Genomic DNA, 15061 nt, shown 5'->3' on the forward strand with positions numbered 1-15061 from the left:
GCCATACCTTGTAACCAAACAGCCTCCTTTACAGCCTCTGTTACAGCCATGTACTCGGCTTCTGTGGTTGACAATGCAACTGTAGACTATAGTGTAGACTTCCAACTTATTGGTCCTCCAGCAAGTGTAAACACATAACCGGTGGTTGATCTTCGCTTGTCCAAATCACCGGCATAGTCAGAATCAACGTACCCAATAACACCTTTACCAAGTGTATTATCCTGCTTGAACAGTAATCCAACATCCACGGTCTTCTGAATATACCGTAGAATCCATTTCACAGCTTGCCAATGTCCTTTTCCAGGATTATGCATATACCTGCTCACTATACTAACTGCCTGTGAAATGTCGGGTCTTGTACACACCATTGCATACATCAAGCTACCCACTGCATTAGAATACGGAACTTGCAACATGTATTCTTGTTCCGTATTCGTCGAAGGAGATAGTTGTGCAGAAAGCTTGAAATGAGAAGCCAACGGGGTACTTACAGGTTTGGTCTGCTCGTTCATACCGAACTGCTGTAGTACTTTCTTCAAATACTGCTTCTGAGACAAGCTAACTCTGCCATGAGCTCTATCTCTACATATTTCCATGCCGAGAATCTTTTTAGCTTCTCCTAGATCTTTCATCTCAAACTCGAGATTGAGTTGAGTCTTCAATCTTTCAATCTCAACTTTGCTCTTAGATGCTATTAGCATATCATCAACATATAAGAGCAAGTATATGAAAGTTCCTTCTTGTAGCTTCTGAAAATACACGCAATGATCAAATTTACTTCTTGTGTACCTTTGCCCTTTCATGAACTGATCAAATCGCTTGTACCACTGCCTCGGAGATTGCTTCAATCCATAAAGCGACTTTGTCAATTTGCAAACCCAATTTTCTTTTCCAGCAACCTTGAATCCATCTGGCTGAGTCATATAGATTTCCTCTTCCAAATCACCGTGTAAAAACGCGGTCTTCACATCAAGCTGAACTAGTTCAAGATCATATTGCGCAACCAAGGCTAGCAAAATCCGAATAGACGAATGCTTCACAACTGGAGAAAACACTTCATTGTAGTCTATTCCTTCTTTCTGAGCGTAACCCTTTGCTACCAATCTAGCCTTGTATCGAATTTCATTTTTACCAGGAAATCCTTCCTTCTTTGCATATACCCATTTGCATCCAATTGCCTTCTTTCCCTTGGGCAGTCTCACCAACTCCCAAGTCCTATTTTTATGAAGAGACTGCATTTCTTCATTCATAGCTTGCTTCCACTTTACACCATCAGAGTTACTTATTGCTTCTGTGTAAGTGGAAGGAACATCATCATCTGCAATTGGAAGTGCATAGGCCACCATATCGTCAAAGCGAGCAGGCTTACGAATCTCTCTTCTTGGCCTCCTATATGCAATTGAATCTTGTTGCTGTAGAAGTTCTTGGGTCGAAACTTCTTCATCATTTGTTCTTTCAATATTAGCTGGATCATCATTAACCTTTTCAAACTCCACCTGCTGCAAAGTACTACTGGTTTTGTCATCCTTTTGCGAATCCTCGTTCTTCATCATGGTTGATTCATCAAAAGTTACATCTCTACTGAAAACAATCTTCCTTGTATCAGGACACCAGAGACGGTATCCTTTTACACCACCAGTTATACCCATGAATAATGCTTTCTTTGCTCTTGGGTCTAACTTAGATTCTTTTACATGATAATATGCAGTGGAACCAAAAACATGTAAAGAATCATAATCAGTAGCAGGTTTACCAGTCCACATCTCCATAGGAGTTTTTCCATTTATTGCAGCTGATGGCAATCGGTTAATTAGATGGCACGCATATGTAACTGCCTCAGCCCAAAATTCCTTGCCCAATCCAGCATTGGACAACATACATCGAACTTTCTCCAGTATAGTCCGATTCATGCGTTCTGCCACCCCATTTTGCTGTGGTGTATCCCGAACAGTGAAGTGTCGCACAATGCCCTCATCTTGGCATACTTGTAGAAATGGATCGTTTTTGTACTCAGTACCATTATCTGATCGAAGTCGTTTGACCTTTCGACCTGTCTGAGTCTCCACCATCTTCTTCCACTTCAGAAATGCATTCAAAACTTCATTTTTTCTTTTCATTAGATACACCCATACTTTTCTTGAATAATCATCAAGAAAAGTGACAAAATAGTGCGTACCTCCCAAAGAAGCCACTTTGGTAGGTCCCCACACATCACTGTGAACATAGTCCAGAATTCCTTTCGTATTGTGAATTGCTGAACCAAATTTTACCCTCTTCTGCTTGCCCAGAACATAATGTTCACAGAATTCCATTTTGCAAGAATTTGCACCTTTCAATAAGCCTTGCTTCACCAATGTCTGCAAAGCTTTTTCACCAGCATGTCCCAATCGCATATGCCATAATCTGGTAGCCTCTGAATCTACATCTTTTGTAGAAACTGTTGATGTTGATCCAATAACTGTATTTCCATTTAAAAAATACAAGTTATTTCTTCTTGTGCCTTTCATCACCGTCAGTTGCCCAGCTACTACTTTTAGTAATCCATCTCTCAAAGTGATTGTGAGCCCTTTAGATTCTAGGGCACCTAATGAGATGAGATTTTTCTTCAGGCTAGGTACGTAGCGAACATCTGTCAAGACTTGGATTGAGCCGTCGTGATTCTTCAATTGGACTGTACCCACTCCCATTGTCTTACAAGCACTATCATTGCCCATAAGAACAATTCCACCTTTTAGCTCTTTAAGACTAGAAAACCAGTCCTTATTAGGACACATATGGTAAGTACATCCTGAATCCAAAATCCACTCATCCATTTGACATGCCATTGCCATGCCAACCAAGCTAAAGTCTGACTCCTCATCATGCTCCGCTACACATGCATTAGAAATAGCCTTGCCCTTTTGTAGCTTAGGACAATTCTTTTTCCAATGCCCTTTTTCACGGCAAAAGGCACATTCATCTTTGGCGGGTCTCCCTTTGGACTTTCCCCTTCTACCAGATTTGCTGCTGTGTGAACGACCTCTTATTGTTAAGACTTCTGCTGTTGTATCTCTGTGATCTCTTTTATCTTTCTTTCGAGTCTCAGATCTATACAACGCACTACAGACTGCATCAAATGTGATCGTGTCCTTCCCATGAAGCAATGTGGTGGTAAGATGATCATATTCATCAGGAAGGGAATTCAACAACAATAATGCCTTGTCTTCATCTTCAAATTTCTCATCCAAATTTAGCAAGTCTGCTAAAATTTTATTGAATGAGTTCACATGGTCATTCATCGACATACCGGGTGCATACGTGAATCGATAAAGTTTCTTTTTCATATAAAGCCTATTTTCAAGACTTTTCGTTAGAAACTTTTCTTCCAATGTATCCCACAGCTTCTTCGCTGATGTCTCCCTCATGACGGAGTACTTCTGCTCTTTGGCCAAACATAGGCGGATTGTACCGCACGCCTGTCTATTGATCTTGGCCCACTCCTTGTCATCCATCTTGTCAGGTTTTTCTTCAAGGGCTATATCCAGCTCTTGCTGACATAAGACATCCAGGATCTCACACTGCCACATACCAAAATTATTGGTACCGTCAAATTTCTCTACTTCAAATTTTGCATTTGTCACAGTAGTCCTTGCTGATGACGATGCTGCTGCCATTTTTCTCCTCAATCCCAACTACTGTATACGTGAACCGTACCGTATACGTGAATAGTACCGTATACGTGAATAGTACTGTATACGTGAATAGTGCCGTATACGTGAATAGTACCGTAAACGGTCGTATTCCCCAAGTACGAATCTGGCTCTGATACCAATTGTTGCGCGGAAGCGTGTGAAAGAGTAAAATTATTGTACTAAAAAATCACACTAAGTTCAATTCCCAGGAAAGAGAGGTGGATCACGAGGATCACTTAAGTACCAAGTCTTTCCTAGCCAGAATATCCCTCTATCGTAATTTAATAGCACAATAAATCACTACAATCAAATTCACAAAATATGAACAATAAATAGTAAAGAACACCAGAATTTTAACGAGGTTCGGCAAATCCTGCCTACGTCCTCGGGCACTACCAAATATATTTCACTCCAAAAATACAAGTGAAACTTTACAAATAGGGAGAGAGAACAATTGCCTTAAGTAGAGAATGACAAGTGTGGGATGATGAGAATGAGCAATGGTTGGCCTATTTATAGTTGAGATTCAAGGGCCACCTTGCAAAGTCCCTATTCACTTAGGGACCAAAAATTGCTATTATCCCATGCCCAACACTAAATAAATATTTAGTGCCCATAACTTTGACCTTTCCAAAGTATGGGTAGGTATGGGAAAGGTATGGGCAAGGTATGGGGTATGGGTATATTCTAATATCAGGCTTTGCTCTCGCTTGGCATTCGCGATGTTAGGGTCCTTTGCTTGCATGTTGCCCATCCTTAAGAGGTTTCTTAATTTGCCCTTTCATATACCTATAAAAAAATACATCTTATAATTTTTTTAGGTCTTACAGGAACGACATAATAAAGTACACGAATTAAATTTATAATTTACGTATATTACAATAACTAATAATAAAATTTAACCATGATAACTATCAACCTCATTCAAAAAGATTTCAATTCCAATAACACAAAAATTAAAACAACCATTAACATGGTGGTTATATCCAAAACATCAACACAAAATAAAGAATAAAATATAGGCTTTTGTTACAAAGCAGGAAGAAAGTAGGGAAAAAGGCAAATTAAGCAGTGGTGCCTCGAGACCCATTTGCTTTAGCTTCTCGGCCAGCTGCGGTGGCTGATACATAGTAAGCAACGGTGAAAAGTCCATGAATGAAACATAGAATCCCTCCAATGGAAAAGAGCCGATGGTGGGTTATGCCACATGTTTTCCTCGACTTTGAGTTGTACAGTGTCCCTATGATCAGCATTGTGAATCCAACTGCTAATATTATCCTGTTTTTCATCATCAAAAATGTTTTTTAAGAAAAAATCTGCAAACTTTTGTAAATTGCAAATTTGGGTATCAAGAAGTAAGTGGCTATTCATCATCTATTGAGTGTATTGAACAATGGAGGGGACATAGACAGAATTAGTTATTCATTTAAGTTAGAAAGTTTTTTCAAAATGAATTTGGATAAGAAAAAATTAAGTTTATTTAAAATATTGGATTTTAATTTTAATAGTTAAGATTTGAGTTTGGCCAATTTAGTCCATTTTCAATTCTATAATATGTTTTCCTATTTTACTTATGAAGATTATATTGGATAAAGTTAAGAAAAATATTTTAAGGGATCAAAATTAAATTTATAAATTTTTTAGGAGTTAAAAAATAATTTTACTATTATGCTAATTTATAATTTTTCAAAGGATAATAAAATCAAATTTTTTCATTTACTTTTTAGACCAAGACCATTACTCCTTGCATTCACCCTTGAGTTTATACTATATAAAAATAAATATATAATACTATAATATAAGTGTTAAAAAGATGTTAATTTGTTTATATTCAAAGTTGTAATAAAAAAAATTGCATTGATTTTAAGTCTTTGTTACCAGCGGATTTAAGGTTGGATCACCGAATAACTCGAGAAATTTAATAAAATAAATTACAAAATGTTAAAAAAAACACATTTTCATAATTAAAAAATCAAAATGTGAAGTAAATGAGTTAAATTAATTAATTAAAGATATAAACAAATTTGAAAAAAATAATTAAAATCTATATTTCAAGTTGACTAACTATATAAGATATTCAAACTATAAATCTAACTTAAATTCAACTCAACCTCACCCAATTTATGAACACTAATTCAAGACATGCATACCATGAGAAAATAAGGGAAGCCACAGCTAATTGTTTGTTAGCAGATGCTTCGTCTAAATCTCTCTTTGTCCAAATGCACACACAACCACCAAGTAAGTTCCCAGTAACATGAGCCAGACCAAGTAGTACAGATGCTGCAAGTCCTAGCTTGAAAGCTTGTAAACTTGGGTCTCTACATTCAAAAATCCACGTCCTCAAATGCTTTACCTGTTTTAACCCAAAAAAGAAAAAAAACCATAAACACCATGAAAAAAAATGAATCAATAATTACAATTCTCTTTTCAAACATACCTTGTTTTCAGCTATTTCAGCTTCAATGCCAAGTACTCCAGCTGTAATGTCCAAAGCCATAATCAATAAACAAATCAAAAAACCATAGTTTCTTGCCATGTTTTTACTGTAATAAAATTGCAGATATCTGTCAGTGAATGGCACCCATTATATAAAGGGCTATATATGGTGTATTAATGAAGAGGAGAATAAGAATAAAGTAGGGAACAGGTATGGAGATTAGTAACAAATACGAAAGTGATTAAGCTGCTTGTTTTTGGATTAAAAAGCTTCTTTTTTTTTGCTCATTCATATTTTATTCTTTCTTTTTTGAACTTGCTTTTCTTTGAAATTCATATATTCCTTCCATGGATGACAAGAAAAGTAGAATTTTTTTTTCACAAGAATGATAGAAAAAGCATTGATCGACCCATGAGATGTGTTTTCATTTTGGAATCAAAGGAAAAGATCGTAACAGTGTAACTTTGTGAAGGAAATGATACATACATCATAAACCTTAGCTGGAAGCCTGGAATCAAACTTTCGGAGGGCAATGCCATTTACTTTTTTTTGGTCAAATTCTCTAAATTTCGGGATTTAACATAATTTTGATTCTCTTATTTTGATTTCTTAATATTATTAACTGTTGATATAAGATATAATAAATGAGGAATACAAGAAGGAAATTAAGGTGATGTACCTGTAAAAGTTAAGAGTCAGAACAAAGATAAAATGATAAACTGATTGAGAAAAATGAATATACTCAAAGTCATTATAGGGTGCTATAAGGTCTACCTCCTCTTCATAGTTTTTTAAAGTATTTATAGTAGAGGTACCTTATCCACTAGCAAAATATATTCATATAAGCATTCAATCCCGTTAAATGTGTAATGGATCATCACAGTCACGTATCATGGAATTCTATCAATATGAGGTAGTTAAGCTTAAATAGATTCATTATTATCTTGGGAGTGCATCAACGTTAGTACAACATTCTCCTTTAAGCCCAAGTGGTAGGTCTTTTTTGAAGTGGAACATGTGGTTATGCTTGAGAATTCAATGCAAAATCAATAATATCTTTTGAACTTGCTATGGGTTTTCTTGGCAAAAAAATCTAACATTAACTATTTTCGTTAAATAGTTTGTAATGTTTATGGATTGTACGTGAATAACTTGCTTAGCAAGTAAATGTTAGTCTCTTTCTTTTTAGCACATGGATAAGGAACCATGCAAACTCAAAAACCTCGAGAAAGTAATCTACATTAATATATTATATTTAAATACACATGCAAAGAAGCTCGTCATGACTTAACTTTTAAAGCTCTACAAATTGACATACGATAAGAAGTAATTAAGTCATATTTTCACCAAGAGAAGGGTAAGAAAAACCCAAAACAGGAAGCCAATACAGGCTTTTTTTTGTCGTGAAATCTTACGAGCACTTTTTCGTATAATTATTCTATGAATTATTATACATTTTTTATCGTGATTTCAAATTCAAGTATATAATTAAAATTTAAATTTTAATATAAAAATATAATTTAAGGTACTTTTTTAACTATGTCAAATTTCTCATAAAGTCATTGCCAAAATAAAAAAATAAAAAAGAAGAAAAATTCTCATAAAACAAACATATAGAAATCATCTCAAAATGCTTTAGAGCTAGTTTTTTTTTTAATAGGGTTTATTTTTACTTAAAAGCCCATTTGAATTTTCTTTGTAAACAAACAAGATAAAGGCCCAAATCAACTAATACAACGTAAAATTTTCTCTCTAACAGGAAAATTCTGGCCTTATCCATTTTCGAGGGAAAATATATATTACACGTAGGACAAATATTTCGGAAAAGTACAAGTGTTCGATGAGTCTCGATCATGGAAAAAGAACATTTCTCTAGAACCAACTCAAAACTTCAGATATAGATTATTTTCATTTATCGCGATGCTTATATATTGGGAGATAAAAATAAAATCCTGGGAAATTCTCTGTTTTCCAGAAAAAAACCGTAAAAACAGAGTGAACAAAAAATGTCGCTTTATTACAGATGGAAGAATTTCGAGGAAGACGAGGATCGACCCGAAAAGCCTCGCCGGTTTGGGGTCACTGAAATGCGAGGACCCAATCATACTCTCTTGACCCAGAACGTTCTTCAGGTATTGAATTTCAATGGGTTGTTTTTAAATTTCGGAAATTTATGATTGAGCTGAATAAAAATGGTTTCTTTTTTTACCAGGATATATTTGAATCAATGGGTCAATTTGTTGATGGGTTGAAGTTTTCCGGGGGTTCTCACAGTTTAATGCCTAAATCGTTTTTGAAACAAGTGATTGATATGGCTCATCAACATAACGTTTATGTTAGTACTGGTGATTGGGCTGAACATTTGATTCGTAAAGGTCCTTCGGCTTTTAAAGATTTTGTTGAAGTAAGTTGAGTTATACCGAGATTGAAGCTTTTTTATGGTTAAAGTATTTTCCTTTTTTTGATAATGTTGTGATTTAATGTTCTTGAAGGAGTGTAAGCAAATGGGGTTTGATACAATTGAGTTGAATGTGACATCACTTGAAGTTCCTGAAGATACTCTTTTGAGATATGTGAGATTGATTAAAAGTGGTGGCTTAAAAGCTAAGCCTCAGTTTGCTGTCAAGTTTAAAAAGTCTGATATACCTATTGGTGGTGATAGAGCATTTGGAGCTTATGTTCCTCCTGCTCCAAGATCTACTGGTATGGATCTCATTCCTTTTTTACCATTAAAAATTGGTCCCTATAGGTTAGAATGAGGAACACGTGGCACACTACTTGTAATTATTATTTAGTTATTCTATCAGCAACACTAGTTTATAATAGTAGAAATGGATTAAATTTTAATAGAAAGGATTAGTTTGTTCTTTGATATAATGCATAGAGATTAATTTGCCTATATTTTGAGTAAAGGGGACAAAATGCAATTTGACTCTTACTACAGGGGTCTCCATGGTACTTTTACCATTGCTATTGGTTTTTATGATTTTTTTTCCAAATTTTGATGAGGGATTTGCATTTGCTTTGCTTTTATTGAATTAAGTTTCAATGGAGTTGAACCATATAGCTAATCATACTTTTTTCAGTGATTGCCATCTTTTAGACCCTTTATTTTCTTTTGTATGGATGTTCATAGCAATAATGTTCAGTTTTTGTACTGGTTAGAATGAGTGGAACCATTGAAATATGGTTTGGTTGAACCAATGTGGTCTCTGAGCTGTTTTCAAAAACCAACTATCATTGTTGCATTTGCTATAACCTGAATATATTTACAGAACTTGTTGAAGATGTTGACCTATTGATCAGGAGGGCTGAGAGATGTTTAGAAGCTGGTGCAGACATGATTATGATCGATGCAGATGATCTATGCAAACATGCTGATTCAGTACGGGCGGATGTAATTGCAAAGGTTATTGGTCGTCTAGGTCTTGAGAAGACAATGTTTGATGCTTCAAATGCTAGAGCCTCCGAATGGTTTGTCAAGCAATATGGAGCAAAGGTATAATGATTATTCATTAAGTTACCCCATACCAAATTCTGATGTTTCTGATTATATATAACTGACATTCATGACTTGTTACTTTCAGGTGAACCTCTTTGTGGATCACTCTCAAGTAATGGATTTAGAGTGTCTCAGAGGATGCAACCTTGGAAAAAATCACAACTCGGTTCTTGGTTCGTCGTATTTTCTGTTCTGAACTGGTAAAGACTTATAGAGATACAACTTCCCTGCTGTAGTTTATCAAGTAAGCATTGGTATGCCTTATGTTTGTGCTGAGAGAGTGAAGTTTAATCAAGATGAAAACATTATCGACTATTATTGCAATAAATTTGAAGCATTGACAATGATTTTTTGTTTTCGTGTCGGATTCTACTGATTGTGCTTATATCTTCTCATCTTTCAGTTAAGGAAGAATCAAAAGTCCCTTGTAAGTCCAGTTCGAAAGTAGTTTCTTCTGTTATAACCCGGTAGGTTTCCGAGTTCCTTGGCTTACGAATCTCGGACAGTGCCAACACAATCTCCCTCATTGAGGGCCTTTTTCTTGAAACAGGATTTACACAATTATAAGCAAGACCACCCATAAAATTTAGTTGTTGAACATCAAATTTTCCTTCAAGTCTAGGGTCTGCAATCTCTTCCCACCCTTCATTGTCCTCTACGCCAAGAGCCACCTATTCAATGTCAAAGCCCTTCAATAAATGTTCATAATCTATACGTATAATATCAAGTAATCATAACCTAAGCAGGTCTTCAACTTACAAACTCTACGTATTCCATGAGATTCTTTTGTGCATTATTGCCACTCATTAGTTCAAATAGGAGAACCCCGAAACTGTAAACATCACTTTTCTTAGTAAAAATTGATGTAGATATGTATTCTGGGTCTACGTAACCGAAAGTTCCTTTAATATCAGATGAAGAATGCAAAGCACTCTTCTCCTGCCTTGAAATCCCAAAGTCAGCTACCTGCACAGTTGGTCTTATTAAGTCTCATTGATAGGAGAAATGAAGTATCTAGCAGAGAACTGAAAACTTACTCTAGCTTTCATGAAGTGATCCAACAAAATATTCGACGATTTGATGTCTCGGTGCACTACTGGTGGAACAGCCTGTTACGAAAACAGGCTGAGTGAGCAACTACGTATTTAAACTGTAAACCGTAAACCAGATTACAGAATTTACCCCATAATGAAGATATTCCAAACCCCTTGCCACATCTAGAGCTATCTGTACCCTCAGATTCCAGGTCAAAGGCTCATGTTTTTCGTCTGCAGTTCAAACGTGATAATGCATTTTGCATCATGACAAGTACTCTTGAATTTGTTTCTTGGACAAAGTATGCATACATCTTTATGATAGATGATGTTACATGAATGGAAGTTTCAATGGTAAAAATATCATGGTGACTTTTGTACTAACAGATAGATTATAGTATGTTTCTTTTACTCAAAAGAATGAGCAAATTAATTTCTTGATTAAAATGTAAACTGATCATTTTTGTTAAATTTCATCAATTTTTACTGTTAAAAAATTGATGTGATTGATAAAATAATTGAACAAAATGGATGAATGAATTCTTAACAGAAAAATGTGTTTATTTTTTAATTTAAAGTATAAGGATTAATTTATATATCCTTTAATAGAAGGTAGTAGAGTGGAATGCTATTTGTGCTTTTATCAGCTTTGATTATTCTTACTGTATAAATGGGAGGCAAGGCTTCCATTGCTCATATAAACATAAACAAGCATATGCAGTCCTCTTTCAGCACAATACCCCATCAAGTTCACGAGGTTCCTATGGTGTAATCTTCCAAGCAACAGAACCTACAAAGCAACAAAATATTGATGTGTACAAGCTTTCACCTGATTTCCAATAAAACCAATCATTGATTCATAGGACATGGAAATTGAAACCAGAAATTTAGTTACCTCTGTAAGGAATTCCAATGCCCCTTGCTTGGAATCAGTAGCAAGCACTTTAACAGCAACTGTCTGACCAGTTGTTATTTGAGCTTTATAAACAGGACCAAATGCCCCTTCACCTATATTCGTCGTAAAATTCCATGTCGCTTTTTGTAGCTCTCTGCAAAACATCTCGTCCTAAAATAACGTTGACAAAGAAAATAAACGAAAAGAAAGTCTGAAATGCAAAAACTCTTTCATACTTGTAAGAGTATTTTGGTATGCCGCATGCGGATGCCACACGCTTCCTCCGAAGCCCTTCTAACCATTGGGGCATGTTACTCCATTCAGATGTCCTAGGGGAATCTCGACTCTGGTTAGAATCCGACAATACTGTGCTGGAATCCGATCCATTAATACGGATGGGGTGATTGTCAGCCCTTGGACAAACCTTTTCTGTATCATGAGATCGATCGAAACGTTTCTTTCGGTACATAATGTACCATGCAATAGCCATGGCCAAAATAAAACCAACTCCTACTCCAATGGTGGTGCCAAAAACTAATCCCAACTCGAAAGTTTTCATTTCTTAAAATAAAAACTGTTAAAATTTTCACTTAAATTTATTATTTAATAAGAAAAAAAGAAGAAGAAGAAAAACAAAGTTATGTTTTCTTTTTTCAGTTTTTTTTCATACCCACAAGCATGTGCGGATTAGACCAGACTGTCTGGGAAAATTACAACCATCCATATATGGCACAAGTGCACGTGCGTTGGTATTAATTAAATAACGTTAAGATTTTTTTATATAGTAATAAAGCTTCATAATCATTAAAATTAAGGGTGTGACACGTAATTAATTACTTGTTAATCCAGACGATTGCTTTAATGGATTAGTATGTTTGCCTTCAATATGGAGATTTTATGCCTATTTTGGTGGCTGATGAAATCTGGGAAAAAATGGATTACAGGCAATGGAAGGCAATCAAATATACTGGCGTAAGTCGTTTCCTTATTTAGATGATTAGAGTGGTGAAAATATGGAAATAAATGAAACTTTTGCCTAAATTACCTATTAAGTGATGATTAGTTATCGAGGGAAAAAGGTAATAATCAAGAAGTTATTTACTATTATTATGGTAGTGAAACTTGATAAATGTACGTATGAATATGTTTTTGTCGGTAAAAGTATCATAGAGACTTATAATAAAAGTAAATTGCTATGTCATTTTTACTTAAAAAAAAATTACTGATAAGTGTTATATAGAGAACTAGAGATATGATAAAAAAAATACACTAAAAACCACCATAAGCTAAGCTTTCGCGCATGGGATACATGTAAGTGAATTTTATAAGTTTAAATTTGTGAGGTACTTAGGATAACATATGTGTGCTTGTTAGATACAAAGTTCATTCAACATAAGCTACGTGAGAATTTTACTCGATAGTATCACTCAAGTAAGGGCAAATGTTTCAATCGAATGGAGTGAAATAGAGTTAATTAAGTTGACGAGTTATATTTTATCATTTTAATTTAATTTTAAAAAATTAATTGAGTTGAGAAAATTTAATTTGAGTCGAATCAAGTGAAATTATTCAATTAAATTAAAAAAATTTAAACCTATGAAATTAAAAGAAAATTACAGTATCACGAGTTCCATGTTTGAGCATATATATTTAAAAAATATTTTTATTTTTTTTGTATTTTTTGTTGAAACTTGAAAGGGACCAGTTTATTTATTTTTTAAATTGACAAAGACCAAATGGATATTTACATTAATATATTATTTGAGTTATTCAAATTGTAAAATTAAACTCAACTCAAACTCAAAAAACCAAACTACTTATTCGAGTTTGACTTGAAAATATCAAATAACTCAATTGATTAATTCAAAATTTGATAATGAAAATAGTGAAAACAATTTGGTATGTATTTGTCAAAATGAAAATGAAAAATATAAGTAAATAATCAAATTAAAGTATAATTCATTAAAAATGTATTACAATAGTAAAATAAAATGCAATTAAATAAAAAAAAGTTTAAAGGTTATAAAAATAAAAATAAAATACTTCTAAAAGGATTCGAAACGGGATAAATTTAATGCCTAACAAAAAATTTTTTTAAAAATTATTTATTTTTATTATGAATATATTATTAAGTGAATGTCTATTAAGATCAGGATATGTTTTGATGTATTCTAAATTCTAATAGTCATTAAAAGTAGATCTTTTACTTATAAATAAAGACTTTAGAGAATTTGTAAATATTTTGATTGATCAATAAAATACACTCTCACTTTATTCTCCCATTCTCTATGTTCTTTGCTCACTATCTATTTATTTTAGAACAGTTTTCAACTTTTTTTTCATTTTTTGTAAAACATTTTTATTGAAAATAATGACAACATGTTTTCTTTTACCAATTTTCACGTATTTTTATTTTTATTTTATAAAATTCATTTTCAAAATTTTTAACCAAACATGTTTTTGTCTTTATTTTGATGATTTTTATGCAAATAACATACAAGTCCATTAAGTGTTGTGGACATTATATTTTCTTTTCAATATAATTGTGATTTAAATTTTGAATTTCACATCTAAATTTAGCACTTACGGCTGTTTTAGTATTTGTATTTTTTTTAGTTCAATTTGGTCTTTAAACTTGGTAATTAGGTCTATTTTGGTTCATAAACTTAGATTCTGTCTAGATTTGATGATATGACCAATGTTATTAGAACATGACCGGATTAGATAGACCAAAAACTGATTGATATAATAGTTTAAACAAATTAACTTGAAAATTGCTTGGAGTTGGTAAAAATTGAAAACCGAGACAAAAAGCGATAGTAGAACAAGTTTAGTAAATTTTTTATTTTTAGAATTTTATGAAATTTTAATTGATTATTATTAGTCTAATGATTAAACCAATCGAACTAGTTAAATAAAAAATTGATGGTTTGACTTGTTTAACCACTTATCTAATTATTAAAATACTGTGTTTAACACAATCCCATAGTATCATGTCATTAAACTTTTATAATTTTCAAGTTCAGAACTAAAATATACTTAATTGTCAAGTACTACAAGTATCAAAGTACAAATACAAAAGTCAAACTTGATTATGAAATTGAGAAAACAAAAACTATATTGTCCACGACCTCGTCAAACTTAATAGTATGACACGTAATTGAATCATACACAAAGATACACATACAAATTCTTAATACACTAATTTTTATGCTATTTTAGATGTGTTTTCTTTCACAAGAATTTGTTTAATATGAATTTTAAATACTGTTTTCCACGTTTTTTTGTAAGAAGTTGATATCGATGGATAATACTAACCCCTTTCACGTGAAGAACAATATATTGAATGACGTAATCAAAGATGTAATCATTTGGATTAAGAAATCAAGGGATATCTATTGAGAAATGATTCAAATCATGTATTTTGGTGATGTGTGGTCCATATATGTGGGTAAGTTACAACATTCATTAGCCTATAAAATCCATTAGCTTTTTTATTCTAGCTAACACAAATCATAT

At 33.4% G+C, this 15061-nt stretch overlaps 3 protein-coding genes across 3 annotated transcripts; 1 reads left to right on the top strand and 2 right to left on the bottom strand.

Moving 5' to 3' along the window:
- Positions 1-4593: 4593 nt before the first annotated feature.
- On the bottom strand, positions 4594-6240 carry LOC107925112 (uncharacterized). Its single transcript, XM_016855681.2, has 3 exons — positions 6112-6240; positions 5822-6027; positions 4594-4949 (listed from the first exon to the last, which is right to left on the bottom strand). The coding sequence occupies exons 1-3, from the start codon at positions 6208-6210 to the stop codon at positions 4736-4738; spliced, it is 519 nt and encodes a 172-aa protein (XP_016711170.1). The 5' UTR covers positions 6211-6240; the 3' UTR covers positions 4594-4735.
- Positions 6241-7969: 1729 nt separating this feature from the next.
- LOC107925322 (protein HEAT-STRESS-ASSOCIATED 32) lies at positions 7970-9960 on the top strand. Its single transcript, XM_016855987.2, has 5 exons — positions 7970-8243; positions 8324-8515; positions 8604-8814; positions 9387-9610; positions 9699-9960. Exons 1-5 carry the CDS (start codon positions 8118-8120, stop codon positions 9807-9809), a joined length of 864 nt encoding a protein of 287 aa, XP_016711476.1. The 5' UTR covers positions 7970-8117; the 3' UTR covers positions 9810-9960.
- LOC107925323 (calcium/calmodulin-regulated receptor-like kinase 1) lies at positions 9705-12235 on the bottom strand. Its single transcript, XM_016855988.2, has 7 exons — positions 11779-12235; positions 11543-11696; positions 11311-11437; positions 10796-10881; positions 10651-10722; positions 10373-10579; positions 9705-10284 (listed from the first exon to the last, which is right to left on the bottom strand). The coding sequence occupies exons 1-7, from the start codon at positions 12099-12101 to the stop codon at positions 10006-10008; spliced, it is 1248 nt and encodes a 415-aa protein (XP_016711477.2). The 5' UTR covers positions 12102-12235; the 3' UTR covers positions 9705-10005.
- Between the last annotated feature and the right edge of the window lie 2826 nt (positions 12236-15061).

The sequence above is a fragment of the Gossypium hirsutum genome, chromosome A10 (assembly GCF_007990345.1).
Source record: "Gossypium hirsutum isolate 1008001.06 chromosome A10, Gossypium_hirsutum_v2.1, whole genome shotgun sequence".
NCBI lineage: Eukaryota > Viridiplantae > Streptophyta > Magnoliopsida > Malvales > Malvaceae > Gossypium > Gossypium hirsutum.